The 21,844-nt window shown below is 43.7% G+C and overlaps 1 protein-coding gene across 5 annotated transcripts; it reads right to left on the bottom strand.

The window, feature by feature from the left end:
- Positions 1-1,765: 1,765 nt before the first annotated feature.
- On the bottom strand, positions 1,766-21,697 carry PLEK (pleckstrin). 5 transcript variants are annotated; one of them, XM_009686932.2, is made up of 10 exons: positions 21,194-21,351; positions 18,891-19,019; positions 17,412-17,567; positions 13,389-13,570; positions 12,043-12,134; positions 11,105-11,289; positions 9,890-9,994; positions 4,744-4,827; positions 3,676-3,745; positions 1,766-2,817 (listed from the first exon to the last, which is right to left on the bottom strand). In XM_009686932.2, the coding sequence occupies exons 2-10, from the start codon at positions 18,981-18,983 to the stop codon at positions 2,678-2,680; spliced, it is 1,107 nt and encodes a 368-aa protein (XP_009685227.1). In that variant the 5' UTR covers positions 18,984-19,019; positions 21,194-21,351; the 3' UTR covers positions 1,766-2,677. The 5 variants fall into 5 exon arrangements, with proteins under 5 accessions (XP_009685227.1, XP_009685229.1, XP_009685228.1 ...); XM_009686934.2 differs by lacking the exon at positions 18,891-19,019 and adding an exon at positions 19,438-19,602 and having other exon boundaries at positions 21,194-21,330; XM_009686933.2 differs by lacking the exon at positions 18,891-19,019 and having other exon boundaries at positions 21,194-21,697.
- Positions 21,698-21,844: the final 147 nt, after the last annotated feature.

Here is a 21,844-nt window from a genome sequence, read left to right as displayed (position 1 = left end):
GGGTGAGTTTCTGTTTTTTTTTTTTTTCATTTTCCTGTGCTATAGACTATTTTTCAGTTAGTGAGCTCTGAAGCAAAAATGAACAACCACCACAAAACAATTATCAAGAAAACAGGGCTGTGCAAACAGAGTATCTCTTTGCCCTGAGGCTTCCTTTCTCAGAGTGACAGACTGGGCTTCAGTGATCCTGTCAGCTTCTGTGAGGTACAGGAAATGCCTGTTAGAAGCTGATTTCCTCGGAATATCTTAAAAGCACATGACGATGAATAGTTATATCTCTGCCAGCTTGCTGCCTCTGCACAGTTGTGTTTCCTGTGTTATTTCCAGGATGAAACGCAACCTATTAAAGAACAAGACTATACACCTTTACCTGAACTAGTTCATGAATGTGGCAGGCTACCACACTTAAAGAGACCTTCCCAGATTCAGCTCTAGGGACAAGAATGCCATGTTTCTTCACCAAAAATCATGTTTCATTTAGAATAACAGACACACTGCTGGGGTAATCAGATGGCCAATATTCACTGTGCTCCACTACTGAGGTCATAAATATGTCAAGGCCTGAAACACCAAGCAGGTATTTTGGGTGGAAAAAAAAAAGTAGATTCCAAATTGTCTATAATCTCCATAAACAAAGTAATTAGGGATGCAGGTGAGGTAGAAACAGTACAAAGGGCAACTGTGCTGTGATGCTAGTTTAAGGCCCAAGAGACTCACCAAAGTCCATGGGGCTCTGCGTGGGGGTGCAGAACAAGCCTGCCTGTTCACGGGCAGGTATTTGGGACCAAAGTGAAATTACATCACTGTGACATGAATACACTTGCTGGGAGCTCCCTAGGCAAGACAGCAGAGCGGCTATATTATGGTAATATTGCTAGAGGGTGTTAGGCAAAAGACCTTCAGGCACGTCAGCTCAGATCTGTTCTATATGAACTTTTTGCTGGGTCTATGAACTCGAAATGGCAAATCCATTTCCTTTTTCCTCCCAGTGGAAAAAAAAAAAAAAAGTTTTATTTTGGGTTCCTCATAGGCAATAAGCCCACAGATGGATCTAGCATGTATTTCTAGCTCTCTTTGTTGTGCTGATAACCTTATCAACCCAAATGCATGCAGTGGATCACTCAAATTACATTTTCATGTTGAAACTCAGCTGAAGCCCTGGCAGGCTTGTATCACCAGGATGGTGCAGCAGACCAAGGCACAGTCCATTTACTGGGGAAGTTATTCATACAGTTCAATTACCAAAGTAACCAAAAAGGTTTCACATGACAGGACAGGTTTGATGAATCAGTAGGAGGTGTTCCCTGAACACCACGGAGAATGACCTAGACCGAAGTAGCAGTACTGTCTCATTGTCTTCTGCTATTCTTGTGATGTACATGCAGTTTCTGGATAGAGATATAGTGATGCAGAAGTGAACAAAAGCTTTAGCTCCAGGTTTATTTTTAGACCGATCTGAATAAGAATTCTTAAGGATAAGGTACCTTATTAGATCTAAGAACCAAATTTTAAAAGTTTTGAAGTGTATTTACAATAAGAAACATTAGTCTGCAGCAGGTGTGGGCTAACACAGAATTTGACACTACTTTCATTTTCAACTCTTGCTTAAAGCTTAAAGCCTTTGAAGTTTGATACATACAGTCAGACAAAAAATTTAGGATTGATCAGGTAAACTCACCCTGTCAAGTGATAATGTTTATTCCAGTTATAAAAAGCACACGGTTTCTCTTATATAATTAAGGCACAGAACCAAGCATTGTGTATGTTGCTGTAGGAAAAAAAAAAAATTAAAAAAAACCCATTCAGTAGCTCAGTTAATCCATGGATCCTTGCCCTTCTCCTGCAAGATTCTTAATGCACATATGGATCAAGTCAGAATACATGACACCTTAGCAACTGATTTGGAGACACAAATTAAGTGAAACAATGGTGCCAGCACAGATTTGTGTAGAAAAATTTAGCAAAGGTCAAAATCTGGTGGATCCAGAAGATGTACTGAGATTGCTTCATGCTTTGAGTACCATAGGTGGAGAGTGCTATGTGGAAATTCATACTGCTCTCACTAAGTTGTACTTGCTTTGAGCACAGTGTTTCTGTAGTTGACAGAGTTCTTCCTTTCCTTAACACTGAAGTGCCATTATAAAGGAGTGGATCAGATTTCCAAATGGATTCATTTCTTCCCTTTAATCTATAGCATTACTTGTCTAGGTGAAAATGACAGTAGAGAGATAACTGGCTAATGAAGAAAGTGTGAGGTCTTTGTCTTGGGAAGTCTTTGAATTAACCTTAAGACACTGAAACACAATATAGGCTGAATGGCAGGTGATTAGTTCAGTCTCTTACAATCAGTGACATGATTATGTCCCGTTAATGGTGAAATTCTCACTATCAGCAGTGGGAACAGGGAGAGGCATAAGGTAGGCTTCCCAGGGTAGTCTAATTATTATAAAGAAGCACACACTAATAAGGCACATTCTATGCCACAATTTAGCAACATATTCCCATTAAAAAGTAGCAAGTATGTTAGTTTTATAGAAGTGAAATGTACCCCCCTCAACCCACACGCTTTAGGAAGCCTTTCTGGATGATATTACTTTCTTTCAATGAAATGCTAAAATTCCTGTTTTACTCAGAGTGATGGATTTGAGTTGTCTATCCTTTTGCTGGCATATCATCTTCATTTCCCAGTCCTAGCAACTGCCTGAATTGCTTTGATCCACTCTGTACGCTCTGCAGATGAGGCTGCTTGCAAGTAATAGTGGATTTCATTTGCTGTGATGATTTCAAACAGGTTATTGTCAACATCATACTTCTTGGCTACAGGGAAGAAATAAGGAAGTCAGTTAAGAGAGAATGAAGTCTTGTATTTACGTTTCTATCTTGCCATAAAGGGATTTCCTGCCTTTCTACAGCTGTGCCTGATCATGCCTTTGCAAACAGCATGCAACATCAAGCCCATGAGATCTGTCTCTCTTGGAGAAAAATAATATTAATTCTGCACATTCCACTTTCAGGAGGCTCTGTTCAACTAATTCCCAGTCATGGAAGGATCTGCAGCCCTGCACACAGGTCATATTCCTCAAACCCAGCAGTGCCTTGCAAGCTATACAGAGAAGACATTTAAGCTCACTTTACATTGAATTATCTGCCTCTTTTCACACCTGGCCACACAGCCTATACAGGTATTGAGATGCCAGACTTGCTAGGTATGACGGTCTGCCTCTCTCATAGAGAGGAAAATGCATTAAATGGATGTTCTTATTCCTTACAGCAATGGTTAAGCATTGCTGTTCCCAAAAAGGATAGTTTTAGCAGGGGATAGAACGTATAGAGTAGCAACTCATTGGCATAACCATTTCTAACCTAAAACATCTTTCCCAAATTCATGAACTGAAAAGAGCAAACTCAGCTTATTTGGTCTAAGGCCAGTTATCGTAACATAGAAAGGACATGTCATCCTTTTGGCAAGTCTGCTCTAAAGAACTGACAAACACAACATTCCCTGTTGTCTTTCTCACAGTATCCTTCTCCAGTAATTAAAGCAGTAGTAGAGAGCCTAGTTACTAGAAGAATTATTGAATCATTGCAAATAGATTGCTTCTGACTCAAACCACTTTCACAGGCAGAAAGAATGCACTAAAAAAATATCACACAACTCTGAACATGGTTCCTTACAGTCTGGCATATCTTCCACTGCTGTGACCACGCAACCACGCAAGTGAATTGCTCCTAGTGGATCTTCTCCCTAGTAGGGGCAGGAAATCAAAATTAAATATAACATTTCCAAAACTGATCACATATCAACATCTGACTACAACTGCAATGGAAACAAGAATATTTGACAACTAAACATGTCATCTCTGAAAAACAGGGGATCCTCAGACAGTGCGGGACATGGGGTGGGGGTGCGGGGAAGACCTGCATGTGAATAGAGAATCTCTGTTACAATTCAGGGTCTGTGGAATATTTTGGCCTTCTTGTGCACTTCAGGACTGTGACAACCAAAGAACAAGTGAAAAAGCATTTTTGCTGGCATAAGCCTGAAGCTAGCAGTCTCTGTGCACTGACACACCTCAGCCCTTTAATAGGGGAAGCCCGGAGTGGGAGACCCAAGCTAGAAATAGAGAGGTCAAAGTCCTCAGTGTTGATTCTCCAGTGTGTCTAGGCTGCCTCTGCCAAGTGGGACAGGAAAGGCCTAAGGCACCGCTAACTCGCAACACAACGGCACCGCTCCTGCAGCCGTGCAAGTCAAACTAAACCCTGTGGGCTGAGTCTGTCTGAATGCCAGCTTTTGTGGGGCAGGCTTTGCTCATCGCAATGAATTTTTCAGGGCAGAGTTTGGCCCATTTTAATAACACAAGAAATGGAACACCATGACTCAGCCTGACATAGAAAATACTTCAGTCACAAACTGCAAAATGACTACATTGTTTTAATTTGCTCTTCTAACCTTGTTAATTTTAATCAAATGAGAGTACACCTTTATTTTAATTAATCACAAAGAAGAGGTGAGAGCACTGCCTGTTTCCCAGCTCTAAATGGCACTTCCCACACTGACTTGGCAGCCCCAGAAACCATCCTTCCCTCCATTTTTCCAGAGAGCTGCCAGGCAATGTGAGCACAAATAGTCCCACTTGTCCTTTCCCATCATTCTCAAGCAAATACTCCATTCAGACATTTCTACAGGAAGAAGGCTTTATAAAAAATAAGAGAGAAAACAAAAGTTGACCAAATGTTTCTTACTCCAGCAGGATCGTAGTAGTGAAGATATGCAGGGTCCTCTCTTAAAACAAACTTTCTCACTTTCCAGTTTTTCCTCCGATGTCCCTAGGAAAATTGAAAAAACAAGAACATCATGAACTGCTTTGACTACAAGTGCTTACATCTGGCACATAGCCACACACACATATGACAGAACATGCAAATACAGAAGGGAAAAAGATGAATGTTTTGATCTCATCCTATAGCTCAGCATGGGTCAGCTGGTAACTTAGTGGACTCACGCTGGACTTGTGGACCCCAAACACCCATGGACTACATCCAGCTCATCTAGTCCTGCCTCTTCCCTGGAATTTGGGAAATGCCTCCTCCAGTGCATATGTACACCCTGCCATTCACAGCCCGAGCTTGATGAGTAACCACAAAAGCTGCAGGGAAGATCGACTGTGAGACAGTCAAGGGATCCAGATCCTGTGACTAGGTAAGCTGGACTCAGCTGGACTCATTTTATGGCACTCACATCAAGGACAATGTGCTCTAGATGACCCTGCTTGAGCAGGGGGGTTGGACTAGATGATCTCCAGAGGTCCTGTCCAACCTTGGCCATTCTGGGATTCTCTGTGATTCTGTAACCTGGGTAACTGGTTCACAGCACTTCGCAACAGATCTGGATTTTCCCCAGCCATCACTTCAGTCTCAAAAACAGGCATTCTCAGCAGAAGCAGTGACAGTTTCAAGCAATGATCCACAGTTCACTGGTGGTGCCCATACCTAGACTAACACTGGTGGAAGGCTGTTGTGAATCATTTCCTCTCAGCATTTCAAAATATTAGTTTCTCAAATAACTAGTGCTGTTTCCAAGGGCGTTCTTGCTAATTAGTCAGAGATGAACATGATGGGGTAAACATTAGCAGGAAGACTCATATCTATCTCCTTCCATTCCTTTTGAGCAATGTAGTTGAGCAAGAGAAATACAAGTGAGCACCACCAAAAAAGTACTTAAGCTCCCAACAGATATTTTCTGATATCTTTCAAGCACCAGCCTTGACGAGGAAGTAGATATCCATGCTAAAGCATCGGCTCCCATGTGAGTACAGGAGCACAAAGTAACCCATAATAAAAGGTGGTTTTCCTCTCTCAGTTCCTCTGAAAAGGGGCTAAGAGACTGTTCAAAGTAGAAGCAGTACAGCACCCATTATCTCTCTTCAGCTAGCAGTACTATAGACATTTTAACCGCACCCATCATATATTGCAATGACATATGTGCCCTGGTATCTACACCTGCACAACACTTTAAGGAAGTCCTGCAACAGGTCCTAAGGCTACAGCCCACATAGTTCATATTAGAGACACTAAAGATCATGCTGAGGTGATTTACACAGCTTTTGCTTCCAGCCAATTCTGGAGACTACGGCCCTTGACTAAATTATCACTGTTCCCAACCCAACCTAATAGTTGCAGCTATCATCAATTTAATACTCCTGGCCTTCAGAAGAATTGAGATGAGCAGATATGCAGCCTGTTCTGCTGATTCTACCATGGGGATAGTATCGCTCAGCAGAGAGACAAGATGAACAGATGGATCAATGCTTAAACTGCTTCAGCATAAACTGACAGAAGTCACAAGTCATTCTCTGAAAGGAGAGTGGTGAAACACACTTGTACTTGGTCATTGGCGCTACCTGCCAACCTGCAGCAGAAGAGCTCAGTGTGGTAGCTGTCTTAGAATTCTTTTGCTTCAATCCTCAAATGAATCCTGATCTCAGTGGGCCAGTCTGAGCAACACTGGTCACTCTTCCTATTGCAAATACACTGACCAACACCCCAGGGCATGGTTTTGGTTTGCTCTCTTACACAACTGGGTTATCAAATCACATCAAAGGGTGATTTGTCCTCTGAGAGGAACCTGGGTATTCATCAGAGCTCAGCATATGCCTTACCACTCCCAGACAGGGCTGCAAATTTAAAAACTGTGTCTGATTTAATCACAGAATCACAGAATGGTTGAGGTTGGAAGGGACCTCTAGAGATCATCTAGTCCAACCTCCCTGCTCAAGCAGGGTCCTCTAGAGCATGTTTCCCAGGATCACGTCCAGGCAGGTTCTGAATATCTCCAGGGAAGGAGGCTCCACAGCCTCTCTGGGCAACCTGTGCCAGGGCTCTGTCACCCTCACAGTCAAGAAGTTTTTCCTCAGCTTCAGACGGAACTTCCTGTGGTTCAGTTTAGGCCTCTTGTCCTGTCGCTGGGCACCACGGAGAAGAGCCTGGCCACATCCTCTCGACACCTTCCCTTCAGATACTTGGACACATCGATGAGATCGCCTCTCAGTCTTCTTCTCCAGGCTCAACAGGCCTGGCTCTCGCAGCCTTTCTTCAGAGGAGAGATGCTCCAGTCCCCTCCTCATCTTTGTAGCCCTCCACTGGACTCTCTCCAGTAGTGCCGTGTCTCTCTTGTACTGGGGAGCCCAGAATTGGACACAGTACTCCAGGTGAGGCCTCACCAGGGCTGAGCAGAGGGGCAGGATCACCTCCCTTGACCTGCTGGCAACACTCTTCCTCAGGCACCCCAAGATATCATTGGCCTTCTTGGCCACAAGGCCACATTGCTGCCTCGTGGTTAACTCGTTGTCCACCACGACTCCCAGGTCCTTCTCTCCAGAGCTGCTTTCCAACAGCTCAGCCCCCGCCAGCCTGTACTGCTGCATGGGGTTATTCCTGCCTAGGTGCAGGACCCTGCACTTGCCTTTGTGGAGCTTCAGGAGGCTCCTCTCCGCCCAACTCTCCAGCCTGACCAGGTCCCTCTGAATGGCAGCACAGTCTCCTGGGGTGCCAGCCACTCCCCCCAGTTTAGTATCATCAGCAAGCTTGCTGAGGGTGTGCTCTGCCCCTTCATCCAGGTCATCGAAGACTACACTGAACAAGACTGGAGCCAGGACTGACCCCTGGGGGACACCGCGAGCTACAGGCCTCCAACTAGACTCTGCGCCACTCACCACAACCCTCGGAGCTCGGCCATCCAGCCCGTTCTCAAGCCACCCCGCCGTCCACTCATCCAACCCACACTTCCTGAGCTTACCTAGGAGGATGTGATGGGAGACGGTGTCAAAAGCCTTGCGGAACTCCAGGGAGACAACATCCACTGCTCTGCCCTCAGCTACCCAGCCAGTCATTCCAGCAGAGAAGGCCATCAGATTGGTCAAGCACGATTTCCCCTTGGGTGAATCCATGCTGACTACTCCTGATCCCCTTCTTGTCCTCCACATGCTTAGAGATGACCTCCAGGAGGAGCTGCTCCATCACCTTTCCAGGGATGGAGGTGAGGCTGACAGGCCTGGAGTTCCCTGGCTCCTCCTTCTTGCCCCTTTTGAAGACTGCCGTGACATTGGCTTTCTTCCAGTCCTCAGGCACCTCTCCTGATCTCCAGGACCTTTCCAAGATGACGGAGAGTGGCCTAGCAATAACATCCCATCAGCTCCCTCAGTACTTGCAATTGCGTCCCATCAGGGCCCACGGATTTGTGGATGTCAAGTTTGCACAAGAGATCTCTACCCTGATCCTCCTCCACCAAGGCAGAGTCTTCCTTTCTCCAGACTTCCTCTCTGGTCCCCAGGGTCTGGAATTCCTGAGGGCTGGCCTTAGCAGTGAAGACGGAAGCAAAGGTGGCATTCAGCAACTCTGCCTTCTCTGTATCCTTCGTTACCAGGGCACCCGCCCCGTTCAGCAGCAGTGGGCGCACATTTTCCCTAGTCTTCCTTTTGCTATGGATGTATTTGAAGAAGCCCTTCTTGTTGTCCTTGACATCCCTTGCCAGATTTAATTCCAAAGGGGCCTTAGCCTTCCTCGTCACGTCCCTGCACACTCTGACAGTGTCCCTATATTCCTCCCAAGTGGCCTGTCCCCTTTTCCACGTTCTGTACACTTCCTTCTTCTGTTGGAGTTTTGCCAGGAGTTCCTTGCTCATCCATCTCCTGCCCACTTTGCTGGACTTCATGCTCAGAGCGATGCACTGCTTTTGAGCTTAGAGAAGGCAATACGTGAATATTAACCAGTTCTCCTGGACCCCCCTTCCTTCTAGGGCCCTACCCCATGAGATTCCTCCAAGTAGGTCCCTGAAGAGGCCAAAGTTAGCTCTCCTGAAGTCCAGGGTTGCGATCCTACTTATTGCCCCGCTTCCTCCTTGTAGGCTCCTGAACTCTACCATCTCCTAGTCACTGCAGCCAAGGCTGCCCCCAACCTTCACATCTCCAACCAGACCTTCTTTGTTTGTTAGTACAAGGTCTAGCAGCGCACCTCTCCTTGTTGGCATCTCCACCACCTGTGTCAGAAAATCATCCTCAGTGCTCTGCAGGAAACCTCTTGGACTGTTTGTGTCTAGCTGTGCTCTCTTCCCAGCAGATGTCAGGGTGGCTGAAGTGCCCCATGAGAACCAGGGCCTGTGAGCATGAGGCTACTTTCAGCTGTCTGTAGAAGGCCTCATCGACTTCCTCTTCCTGATCAGGTGGCCTGTAGTAAACCCCCACCACCGTGAACCATAGTACTTTATGATCTTATCCTGTTGACTTTTCTATTTTCCTGCTCTATCCCGTTAAAATGACTGAAGAATCCTGGTCCTGCTTTTACTTTGCTAACATCTGAGTGCAAAGGCCTTAGAAAGTAAGGATCTGATATTGAGGTTCACCGTATGGTTTAAAGTTTGGCTAGAAAGGAAGATACACAGTTATTTTCCATCCTCTACGGAAGGGAAAGAATCAAGCATTACTGAGTGAGGACTTATTTTTCCAGGAATGTTGAAAAAGCCTTTGAAAGCTGGCAACTGAATACAGTTTTGTGTCCACAGGGACACTGCATGGGGAGGCTTTCCACTTGAGTTCAGTTCCAATTATTTGTCATATCTTCTGCTTAAGCATTCTTTCTTGTGTAGTTAAAATTATAGATTATCTTAATATTTTGTAATAAGAGCAATAAACCTTGCAAAGTTGGACAAAAGCCCTGCCATCTTGCTACATAAAGGGTTCTGTGTAAAGAGAGGGGCAACACAGATTAAATCTGGCAAGTGTGGAGATGGCATAGGCTAGCTTCTTGCTTCTTTAAAGCTTTTAGATGTACAAGAACAATCTTGTATCCATGCAGCATCACTCCAGTGACGGAACAGAACAAATGAAATACTGACCTGTTTCAGTAAACAGCCTTGTTTGACCACTATGCCTCTGAATTCTTCTTTCAGGACCACATCATCATCGCTAGAATTCCCCTCGCAGAAAAACCCACTGTCTGGCTGCACAACCACAAGAGAGATTTCAGAAGTCACACAACTGGTGTACGTATATGTACATATATAAGATGGCCTTTCTTTGGCTCCCCTCCACCATATTTTTCACCAGCCAAAAATCAAGCCTTTCACTGGAAAATTTCCCAGTGAAGCTGAGGAGCTCTCCAAGTCACAATGGAAGCAATTCAGTACGAGGTGGCACTACACACCATGGGTCTCACTGGTATTTACTCAAACTGGAAATCAAGCTGAAAGCAAGCAGAGTGCACGTGGACTTCCACATGTCCAGGTAATAAGAGACTCTGATGGCCAAGGCTGCCTTAGCCCCCAGTGACTATGTTTTCATTGCGGCTCAGGTAAGGTCTCTTTACCACGTAGATATTCTAGGAAAATAAATGAAATGATGGGAGATTGATTTTGCTGAAGTCAAATGACTACATAGTAAGTATAAACAGAATTGATTGTTTAAATATTCTTACCAGGCAGAAGGAATTCATTTTTATTAGCATAAGCTCATAAGCCAAACATCTTTAAAAGAGTATTTGACCATGATTGTGATATTGCAAGTTCTAAGCAATGCGCAGAGTATGAAATATTAAACTGAAAAGGTTGGGTAAGTTACCCAGGACAGGGGGTCTGGTTGGGGATATTAAAAAATGTTTGCCTGTTTGCTCATAGGCAAGCCTGTATCTGTGTGTCCTGAGTCAGATCTGATGGCTTCACACATAAAAATGAGTTTGCAGCTTGTGTCACTCCAAGAAATCACATGCTAATGAATTACTCCCTTCCCTGGCTGTTGAATCATCAGTGGAATTGGTGGCTAACTTCTGGTCACTGCTGAAATTCCTGGCAACAAAGTCTAAGTTAGAAAGAACCCAGCTTAACGTCAGGCCTCAGATCACACTTACAAAGAAGTGTGCCAGGAAAATTGACTGCTTACAAACATTAAACTGAGCAATTTCATTCTGGATTGCTCATAGAGAAAGGCAATTAACATGGATCTCTCTATTTCTGTACAATCCTGCCTCCAAGGCTTAAGAAAGAAACCAATATAAGCCGGAGAAAGCTGAGCGTCTGCCAGTCTGGGACAACATAAAATGAGAATACAACACTCACAAAATAATAATAGGCATCGGTGAGATCTAAGAAGGGGGTGTCTGACAGTCCCTCTGCTGCAGCCTTGGATGTTTCCCCTGCAGGCTGTAGGTAGCCTTCATTCAAGAGGGAAGAGGCAAGCATGAGGCCCTCTTTGCGATTTCGGATGGAGTTGCTAGATACTAGCCAGTCAATCACAGAGGTGCCTGGTTACAAGGGAATAAACAAGAATATTAGTCACAAACCAAGATAGACATAAGGAAAGCTAACAATACACAGGCAACAAACCTACTCCATCTATTCATCAATCTGCTGAAAGATATTCTTAGGGACAACACAGAGAGCTAATATGGAGAGGTGCCTGGATGATCCAGTGAGGTACAGCCAATTTGAGTGCTGGGATGGGGTCAGTACAACTCTTGAACGCTGTACCTCAGGGAGAAGAAAGCTAGAAGGGGATGCAGGCCTGAGCTGGGAAGCCTCACTGGTAGGGAATGAGGAAGCACTGCAAACAGCTAAGCCTGGAAAAGGCAGTCTTCTGAGCTACTATGCTACTGACATGGTGCCTTTGAAACAGTGACTTTTTGACCTTAGCACCCACAGATTTGACTCGGTGCAGGACAGGCATTACAGCATGACAGTTTGGTAATCAAAAATTCAGAGTGGAATAATTCTGCTGGAGCTAAGTGTTTTATCCAGTTTTCTACAAAGACTTATTTCAATGTTTCTGGCACTGGTTCTTTTTCAGAGCGGGGTACCATCCTTGCCCTCCTCTCTAGGCTACATATCTGAACAGTTTTTCGAGTTTCATCCTTTGAGCACCTTCTGTGTTGATGAAGAACACTTCTGTCAGCTTTTCTTCTCAGACTTCTCTGTGCTCTACAAAGCTTAGAGCTATTTTGAGCTCTCTTTACCCTCTTGGCCCTGTGCTCCTTTTGCTGTATGACAGTGCTCCTTACCTGTAAAGCAGTGATTGAACACTTTTTTATCTTTTTCCAGCTTTAATTCCTTTATTCCCTTTTCAGGATCTTTCATTGAAAGGTACAAAGCACTGTGCATAAAAAGAACCACAGGAATTGTTAGCAAATAGAAAGCTTTAGCCAATTGGTACAACAATATAGCCCTGATTCACAGGAGACCTCATATTTTGCTGGCATCATGATCTCTGCAGAGCTACACCACAGCTTAGTTCAATCTTCTGTAAAGTTGGCTGCGCGAAGCCTCCAGGCCTCACCACATCCCTACCATGGCTGCAGGAGCAGAGGGCTAAGTACACAAAGGGGCTCACCCCACCCCATTTTGAGACTAGAACAATTTGTGGTGACTGTAGCATGAACAGAGGAACACCCTCTGCTACAGGCTCCTTTGCAGGGCTCCACAGCCCCAGTGCTGATACAGGAGCTCACTGATTTGCTATGTTCCCCCTGAGGTCCTCAACAGAGCAGGAGACCTGTGACCATGACATCTCCAAAGTCTCCATGCTTTCAGAGACCCTGAGTAATCTCAGTTACTCCTGCTCTTATTTCCTTCCTCCCACCTGCTTTTCACTTGCTCAAAACTCTAATTTCTTGGGATTCTTGAGGTGACAAGAAGGCCAAATATTAAATGCCACAGACCAAGTCCACAGGCTTGGCATTCAGTCAGGGTGATTCTCTGCTCAAACCAGTGAAGTCAATTTAGTTGGACCTTGGCCCTACACAGTGTTACAGTTCTCCCAGGAGCACCACAGACTCATTTGTACTCTAGTATTTACTCCTCGGAGGCAAACAATATGTTATCTTTAACTTTATAAACAGAGACAAGCATATGGCCTCCTGTTTACCCTTTATCTCCTCTTCTCCTTTTGCCAGCTCCAAGTTCTCTGGCAGACCTTGCTCTCCCTTCCCCATCCAAAAGCTACTGCTAATAGAAACATACGTCTGGAGAGCAAACAACAGGTTTAACATATTTTTGCAAGACACGGTTGTATAAAAGTGCCTCTCCTGGAAGAATTCTAATTTTGGTTGGGGTCGTCTTTTGCACTGCAGTGTGCTCAGAAACCTCCTTATCAGCAAAATCCTTTGACAAGTAAGTATGTTTTGACAAATATAATGTGTTCAAAAATGATCTTCCCAGTTCTGATTGCTAGCTCATTTCTACCATACTTTGTTTCCTGAAACAGTCAGTCATGCAGAAAGAACTCTGAGGGAAACTAGAAAGGTAACATGGACAGACATCTTCATAGCTCTCCCAGCCTGAGGTTACAAATCTGGCAACACCTCCTGCACATGGAAATCAATGAGGGAGCAGAGATATGAGAACAAACCTCAGGTTGATTGTTTCAGGCAGTCTGATAGACCTTCTTGTGGATTTTCTAGCAAACCTCTGGCCTCCATCTATGCACTGAATAGCTTTCTTGATATCCCGTACCCAGGCATCTCTCTCCTCTAGGTAGGCAGCTTGGAAGAAATGGTCCTGCTGCTTGGCTGCAGTGAGCTTGAAGACAAACTGGAATGATAAATGATGTTTTTTTAAACTTACTTTTATGTAGTCAGATTGGTACTATTACCCTAATTTCACCATTACGTTTATAGCCTACCTGTGCCTGAGGGGCTACTGAAGATATCTTAGACCCGCAGCTAACACTGAAAAACTCTGAAGAAAAACATGAACTGGTAACTGACTCCTTTTATTTTTTCCCACTGAACACTCCTGATGTTGTCAGTATAGTCAAGGTGAGCGGCACTGACATAGCTGTTGATTTTAACTTTTGCTGCAAAATTCAGCACAGCTGAAACACTGACATGCCCAGCCCCTGCAGGCTTGCAGTTGGTGTAAGCTTGTCTTAATGTAGAGGTATGATCAGTCTCAAGCTGAAAAAACACCCTGCATCTTGCTGCTCAGCTACTGATTCACTGGGTGAGAAATGGACACAGTCACACTGGAGAGGAGCTGAACAAAGTTGCAGCCTAGCATACCTTTAAGGGTTTGGTAGGGAGATGGTATAGTGAAACCTTAGCTACGCCTCACAATTGCTGGCTATCAAAACATACTAGCAATGATGGAAATACTACGTTGCTAAAAAAAGGGAGAAGATATCTTTAGAAGGTAGTTTTAGGCAGAAAAAAACCCACCACTGAAAACCCCGCCACAAAGTTCAGACTATTTGATCTGGTTTTCGTCCAGTAATCTGGATGGAAAATCTGGATTTATTTACTCAATCAAGAGGGTTTCCATTTCCTCCAAAATATAGTTCCCCATAAGTGGAATTGTAATTTGTTCCGTAATTCTGTTAGAATAAATACAACAGATTATTACTCAGATATTTAGTGGGCATCTAACTAAAAATGGCAGGCTAATCGGCAGGCAGATAGCATGGCTTGTGAAGGCAAGTAGAGACTGTCATTAGTCAGAGGGCAAAGCACAATGAGTCTACAGCAATGAAACCAAAACACTGTTATCAAGTTTACTGAAGCCTGCTCTTGTAAATGGTATAATTCTGAGCTTCCCAAAAACAGATCTTTCAGATCATTGCCAATAGTAAACAAATTCTGACACCCTGAAATTGTGCAGAAGTCCCACTGACTTCAGCAGAAGAAAGATTTCAAACTTGCAAAGCACTGGAATACTCCAAAATCCATTTCAAACAAAAAAGTAACTGATTCTTATCTGACACTGTTTAGGTTTCCAGCAACATCCACCTTCAGTGAACATTAAAGTAACTAGGCAGATCTCTACAAATCCGAACAGCCAAGAGTCGTGTTAACACTCTGCAACGCCATAATGAAACAAAGCACAAAAGCAGGCTTTTACCAAGGGGAGAATCAAGGTTCTCTGAGTGCAGGAGCTGAGAAGCAATGCACACTGAAATGTTAGAGAAGCTTTTTTGTTTCCAGTACACAGAAGAGACTAGAAAAGCTTTTTTCTCCCACCTTTAGCTACCAGAAAACTTAGGCACTAAGCTAGGAATTCAAGCATCCTCAGAAATTCAAGCATCCTCAGAAATTGGTGAAGAGGTCGAGTTTCAAATCCTAGAACACCACATTAAGCAACGATCAAACTTCAGACCAAGAACAGTGAAGAGCAGTGAATGGATGTTGAAATAAAATCTCAAAACATACAGTCACAGCCTTTTCTAAACAAGCTATAGCTCTGTTCAACAAATCAAAGATTGCTTCCTTGTCTCTTTCACGTCATCACCTGCCTTTTGCCAATTGATTTAAAAACTGAAGTGCATTGCTGATGTACCTTGTACATAAATATTTGGTTTAAGCTAGGCCTTGATGCAGGAATACAGTCTGATTTAAAAAGCTGAAATATAATCAGATGGATATAGAACTCTGCTCATGGTTCAGTGTTCAGTGCTCCAAATTGGGCTCAGATGAGTGATAGTAGACTTAAAACTGACCTAACTAGAATTATCCCACTTCTCAACCTTCAGAACTCCTGCCCTAAAAATATACTTTCATTTTTAGCCACAGGAAGTGAATATGTGAGAACCAGTAGGAACCAGAATAATTCCCAGAGTAAGTAGAACTGTATGTTTTATCATGTAACCAACCAGAATGCAGGATGGAATGCAGAGGCTTTGAATTCAGCAGCATAGTAAAGCTACAAAACCTAAGATACTGTATTTTCAAGGAATACATCTATAGATTTAGATTGAATCATATTGGGCAATAGCTACTTATAAGAACAGTCCCAATGGCAGCCATTACTTTTATGAATGAGCATGTTGTAGTTTTGCTCTCTGATGTTTGATTGCTTGAACAGTTCAAGTTTTAAGAGAAAATATCCCTCCACAGCTGCTGATCATTTGTAGAAGGATCTTGCCAACTCGGTAAGGGCGGCCTGCTCCAGTACCTGCTGATGTAGTTAGGATCACTTCCATCAACTTACAAACTCTGCATCAGGTCTTATTTATTAAAAAGACATTTTAGGTGCGCTATCTCCAGATCTGAGATGCTTCCCTTTTCCTCTGTTCTCACTCAGAAAAGGCCCCAGTGACTGAAATGAAACTTTGACCAGGCAAAAAATGAGGGAAAACTGATTAAAAACTTCATTTGCTAACTCAGTGAAATACAGAACCATGAACGGTATTTCCTTCTGTCAGTGAATACAGCACATGAATTTTATCTGCTAGCCTGGAAAGCATAACCTAAAACTCATTGAAGTCAAAAGAAAGCTCCTTATAGGCTTCAGTCACCCTTTGCTCCAGACTCACTGCCATCATATCATCTGCAGTAAATCGGGATCCAGTAAATCCCGAAGCAACCTTTTGAGCAAGTGGGAATCTCTCTCACCCCGAGTTCAGCAGACATTAAACACTTCAGACCTTTCCGCCTATTTTATAGAATGTACATATGCTACTGAGTTATATTTTTATTATTATTAAACATAGTGGTACTGACATTTCCAGTCAACCAGTACAGACCAATATTGATTTGATCTAAGTTTCAAGTGGCCCTCTGGAAGTTAAAAAAAAAAAAAGAAAAAACCACAACCATCTGTCTGCAGGTAAATGCTTTGTAAGAAAAGCTTGATTTCTAGTATTACACCATAGGATCTATGGCGCTCTTGAATATAACTCATGTTGGGGAGAGCACTATATCTCACTTGTAGAGTAAGGAGTGCTAACTGAGGCTTGTTAATTAGTCCATCTAGGAACGCAGTTTCAAAGCAGCAGAATTAGATCAAAATATGTGCAGCTCTATATATTTGATTTCTGTCCCTTGGTTATTTAATGCTCTTGCCCCATGCTCTAGTCACTAGACATAAGTATGTTTCACTTTTATTATTCAGTTTGCAAAAGAGGAAGTCAAACGTAATGTGCGATTAATACAGATTACACGAATGTGTAATTAATACAGATTACACGAATGTGAAGTACCTGGGGTTGGGGTTGGTAATGGAACGGTTTGAAATCACTGCTTCACTTGGGCGCTCATATCAGAGCTTTTATCTCCCTCCTGTGCAAGCAAGCTAGTCATTTCTCTTTAACAATAATTAAATGTTTCCATTGCTTGTGAAATGGAGTTTTCCACACTTTTGTTCTGTGGCTATCAGCAAGTGGATTTATATTTAACAAATGGAACAATATAGTTCAGCTCTGCTCTCTGACAGATTCAGAGATTAAAAAAAATCGCTTTCTGAATCACTCCTCTTGAAATATCCGGAATTCTTCTCACACTCTGAAACACTATACAGGTCCAAGCCTACTTGTGAGCTTCTACGACTAGTCAGAGTTGCAGCCAAAAAAAATGTAAGGAATCTGTAACCACTAGCCTTGTGCCCCTTCAGTGCCTCCATCAGTATATTGTCAACCATTTCTATAAAAGAAAGTACTTACCATTCTTTTGCCAAAATCTTGGCATGGGCTGTTAATAGAGCTTCCTTTTAGTGGGACCATCCCTTTAGGGCTGTTGTCAGCCTTCCGCTTGTAGAATTCAATCCCATCTTCTAAGAGCACAACCCACATTGGCTTCCAGGTATTAAACATACTGCCCTGTATCAATAAATCCTGGTGTACATTATTTCCAATAAAACACTGTTCACATTATATCCACCAAAGATCTGACCTTCTAGGCAGTGTCTGACAGACTCTCTCTAAAATAACTATATTTACTGTCTCAAGGAGGGGTACATACCACAGCCACACCAATCTCATTATGCAGTTAAAATGCGTTGCTGTTATTTTTGTGACCATCATTATTTTCCCCTTCTGGTTGTTCCAACCATGAGTTTTTCCAAAATTGCATTGTCTGCACTAGCAGGTGTTTATTTTCACTATCATTTTGTCTCAACTACTATATTTAAGATGATATAGTGGCAATGCCATAAGCAATCCTCAAAATTTTCAGATGTGCACTGGTACCTTAGGGCTATCCTATTAACTTTGGGCATCCTGTGCTGTGCTTAGGACTCAAAGCTACAATATAGTAAGCTCCTGAGGCCTGGCTGTCTAATAAGAGAGCACACAGCTCAGGATTTCTAGGCCACAAATGAACTGTAAGAGCAAAGAATAGTTCTGAGAGTGTAGATCTTCAATTGCAGGGTGAGGAACTAAGATGATTCATTTCATCTTTTAAAGCTTTTGCTTCCCATTCCTAAAACACAGATGTTAGATGTGAGAAATGTAAAAGTGCAGGCAGGGCCAGATCCTGCATATATTGAAACATGTGGAAAAACTGTCAGGGTTCAAAGAGGAACTGCCTGTTTCTTGAGCACGATTAAGTGCTAGAATTACTATGACAGTTTGTTGCGCTCTGGCTAGATGCACTCCTTGGTCCTGTCCCCCCAGGCCAGCTTCAAAAGTGGTCACAGATTCCAGATACCCCAGTGACTTGCTGTTCAGTCAGATGAATTTTTAGATATACTGAACATCAACAGTTCTTCTGAAGAGCTAGAAAAAAGTACCCAGAATCTGTGGGCCACCCTTTGAAAATATTCGCTTTCTTTGCTCTGTCTGGCACAAAGAGAGACCTCAACTTATCCCATCCTTTAATTCCTTCCACAGCATCCTTGTCCTCCTCAGACCATGGTGGCAGAGCAGTACTGAAGATACAGACAGAAGCAAGGCAACCACCATCGCGTTGTGCAAGTGGCTTGTTTTGATTTGTTAAGCCTGAGAGCTCTGCAGAGTAGTCTCATTTGCATTTTATATTTCTGTGGAGATAGCACGGTCTGAGTCTTTTATTTCCAAATTATGCCTTCACTGGTCACATCCTTTTTCCTGTCCTACCTTCCAAAAAAGGCCTTTTGCATTCTTGAATCAGACCTAACGTTCAATTACAGAATGGAGAGGGAAAACTGTTAGCAGGGAACTTACTAAAGGTGGGACTTGCTTCCACCCTCCGAAGCCCTTGCTGGAATCAGGGGCTGTTCCATGCATGAATGCTACCTTCCAAAGGACAACTTCCATGCTGGGGGCTCTCTGGAAATCCAGCTAAACTAGGAACTACAAAAAAGACCCTCATCAGGATATCATGTGTAGGCTGCTGGATTTTATTTTTTTTTAACTAAGCCGTAAGAACATAACATTTTTGGAGAACCCAAACTGACCCACTCGTCGTTTTTCTGCTAGGAAATCAATTAAGATGGTGAGCCAAGACAAGAACCACTGTAATTTCCTTTTGTTCATTGGGCTACCATGGCTTACAGTACTTCTGCTCATGAACAGACAAGTCCAGTACTTCCTGAAGACCAGACACACTGCCAATGAAAGCCACTGCAGAGCAGGATGAGACTGGCAGTCTCAGATCCACACCATCAGCAAGCCCAAATGCAGTTATATTCCTCTTGCCTGAAACAACTCAATAAAGACAAGCAAGCAGAATTTTAGTTTCCTGGACTAAAAAGTAAATTATTTCACTTACTCCAAGGACTGCAAGTAAAGATGAGTGTTTCCTGAATGGCTCTCTGAAATCATTAGCCACTATAAAAACACTTCGCCTTGGTAGGACTCCTTTTTTAACATCTGCAGCACTACATGATTAAAAAATGAGCTATTTCCTATGCTTGCTTGGAAGAAGACACAAGGCCTGCAAAACATACAGAAACTTGAGCTGACATAAATCAACACTGAAGTTCGATCCACATTTACACAGGTCACTTCATGCCAGCTAAAGCACTAACCCCAACGACGCTCCTAGCCTGATGTAAATAACAGGAGGAGAAAGTTTGTGAAAAATGGCCTCTACGCTCTGTAAAGGCAGTTGTGGCTGCATGGATCACTCCTTTGGCTGGCATGACCCTTCGTTACACTTTGCAAACAAAGAGTAGGAGAGCATATAATTAGCATGCAAGGTTAACCAGGAACACATCCATCCTAGCTGGAAGTTCTGGTTGTGCATTCACAACAGCCTCACTGGTATATTAAAGAGCTGGCATGAGTCCAATTTGTGTTTTCTGCTCCTTTTGCCCACTGGCCCTCCCTCTAGCACAGTGCTGCTCCTCACCACCAATGTAACCTCACTTCTGCAAGGACAGAGCCATCTCTGAGGTGGTTCTAGCAAAGGGGGCACAATTTCCACTTCCCTCTGGCTGTCGTGAGTGCCCAGCACTGACTCTCCATTAGTAGTACCCACACACAGACTCCTTGGGGACCCAGCACCCACAGGAACAGAAGAGACTGAAATGGGCACATCTGTTTGTATCTTTTACCTGGGATATCCAACCAGGCACACAGCTGGGGTTTTGTCCCAGCATCTAAGTTTCCAGTCATTCCTCTGCCATGAAGGAATACACATCATGAGCCTTTTAATCTGTATGCTGGGCCATGGGAGCTACAGCTGCATTCTGCTGTCTGTGAATTTCTCTCTCTCCTCATGACAGCCTAAGTGCAGCTTTGAAATTGCTTTATGCACTTACTTCCTTGCAACAGCAGCGGAAATATAAGCAAGGAGTGGCCTCTCTGCAACACTGGTCCCAGATCTGTCCAGCCTGCTCTTCTGAGGTTCTGGTTTTGGCAAGCAAAGACTCCACAGCACAGAGCTCCTCTCTTGCTCTGGGACTGGGACTGTTTAGTTAGACTGCTTTAAGCCAAACTGCTCTCACTAAGGATATAAATAAAAGTCATGACCTAATGCTATGGGCTCCACCACAAAAGACTTCAGAGCAGGGGCTGCAGAGAGGCAGTGGCTGCCTTCCCAAAAAGGGGAAGCGTCTATGACCCCACATTCTGTCTCTAGGTGATCTGACCTCTTTAGTCCCACAAACTTTCCTGGCTACAAATCAGTGACTAAGTGCTATTGGACAGACTGCAGCCATTTCAAGCTGTTACCTGTTTTGCCAAGCTTCCAGTGAAGGCCTTGGGTTTCTTACAAACAAACAAACACACAAAAAAACTCCCCAAAACAAAAACAAAACAAAACAAAACAACTTTTGACCCAAAGGTGCATCTGGGATATGTGCAAAAATGCCTTACCTTACAGTATTTAACAGGCTATAACTGCTAGCAAGTACCTCTATTATCAGTAACACTATATTGATTCAGTGCTCAGGGAATTGTTCTCATTTGCCTTTTTTGGAAAAATGATTTCTTCTAATAAGTAAACCAAAATATGTTTCCCTGCATTCCCCGAACATGTTCAGTCAGCTTGCTCCTCCACTCTGATAAACCTGCCCACTTACCTTCTTAACTAAGTAGCCCTCCCTTATTCGCATTGGTTCTCGCTCCATGGCTCAGGCAATCCTGCTCTCAGGTCTAGCAGAGGTGGCAGTTAAGCTCTTGTGGCAGCAAAGTCTGTGGGCTGGTGTTCTTACAGTACAGCTGTGTCACTTTCACAAGTTCCTCTGCCTGCTAATCACATGAAACAAGCCCATTTCCTCTTACAGAGCGAGAGAGAGAAACACAGAAGCGCACTATATTTATAGGTTGCTTCTCTGAAACAACAGGCAAGAGCTCTACAAAAAGCCCAACTGCATCAAATACTGCCAGCCTCAGCTACAGAACCCTGGGAAATTAAGCATTTGAAATGCCCAATCCCAAGAAATCAGGCCCACTCTGCAAACACAAGAGCTCTAGCAAAACAGTGAAGAGCACGGTGTTGCATGCTGCGGCTTGATGCACACCCGAAGAGTCTCAGGGACACGTTTCCAGCTCACCAGCTTTGTCACTGTGTCACTTCAACCCATCTGTGAAGCTCCACTCCTAGCATACGCAGGGTTCACCAGCAAGCAGGAGGGCCCTCACTGCGTTAATGACGATGCGCCCTCTGCTGGTGTCAGAGACCAGAGTCTTTATCAGACTTGATCAGGTTTTGCAGTTTGATGGTGTGTTCC

This window comes from Struthio camelus, chromosome 3 (genome assembly GCF_040807025.1).
Source record: "Struthio camelus isolate bStrCam1 chromosome 3, bStrCam1.hap1, whole genome shotgun sequence".
NCBI lineage: Eukaryota > Metazoa > Chordata > Aves > Struthioniformes > Struthionidae > Struthio > Struthio camelus.
This window is presented reverse-complemented; position numbering and strand designations above follow the sequence as displayed.

Excerpts from the sequence above, each read along its gene's own strand:
- PLEK (XM_009686932.2), bottom strand. The coding sequence starts at position 18,983 with ATGGAAGTTGTCCTTTGGAAGGTAGCATTCATGCATGGAACAGCCCCT. Across the intron at positions 12,135-13,388 it reads CCTGAAACAATCAACCTGAG|TGCTTTGTACCTTTCAATGA; the intron begins GTTTGTTCTCAT and ends TTTTATGCACAG. Across the intron at positions 2,818-3,675 it reads AGTGGAAGATATGCCAGACT|CCAAGAAGTATGATGTTGAC; the intron begins GTAAGGAACCAT and ends TCTTCCCTGTAG.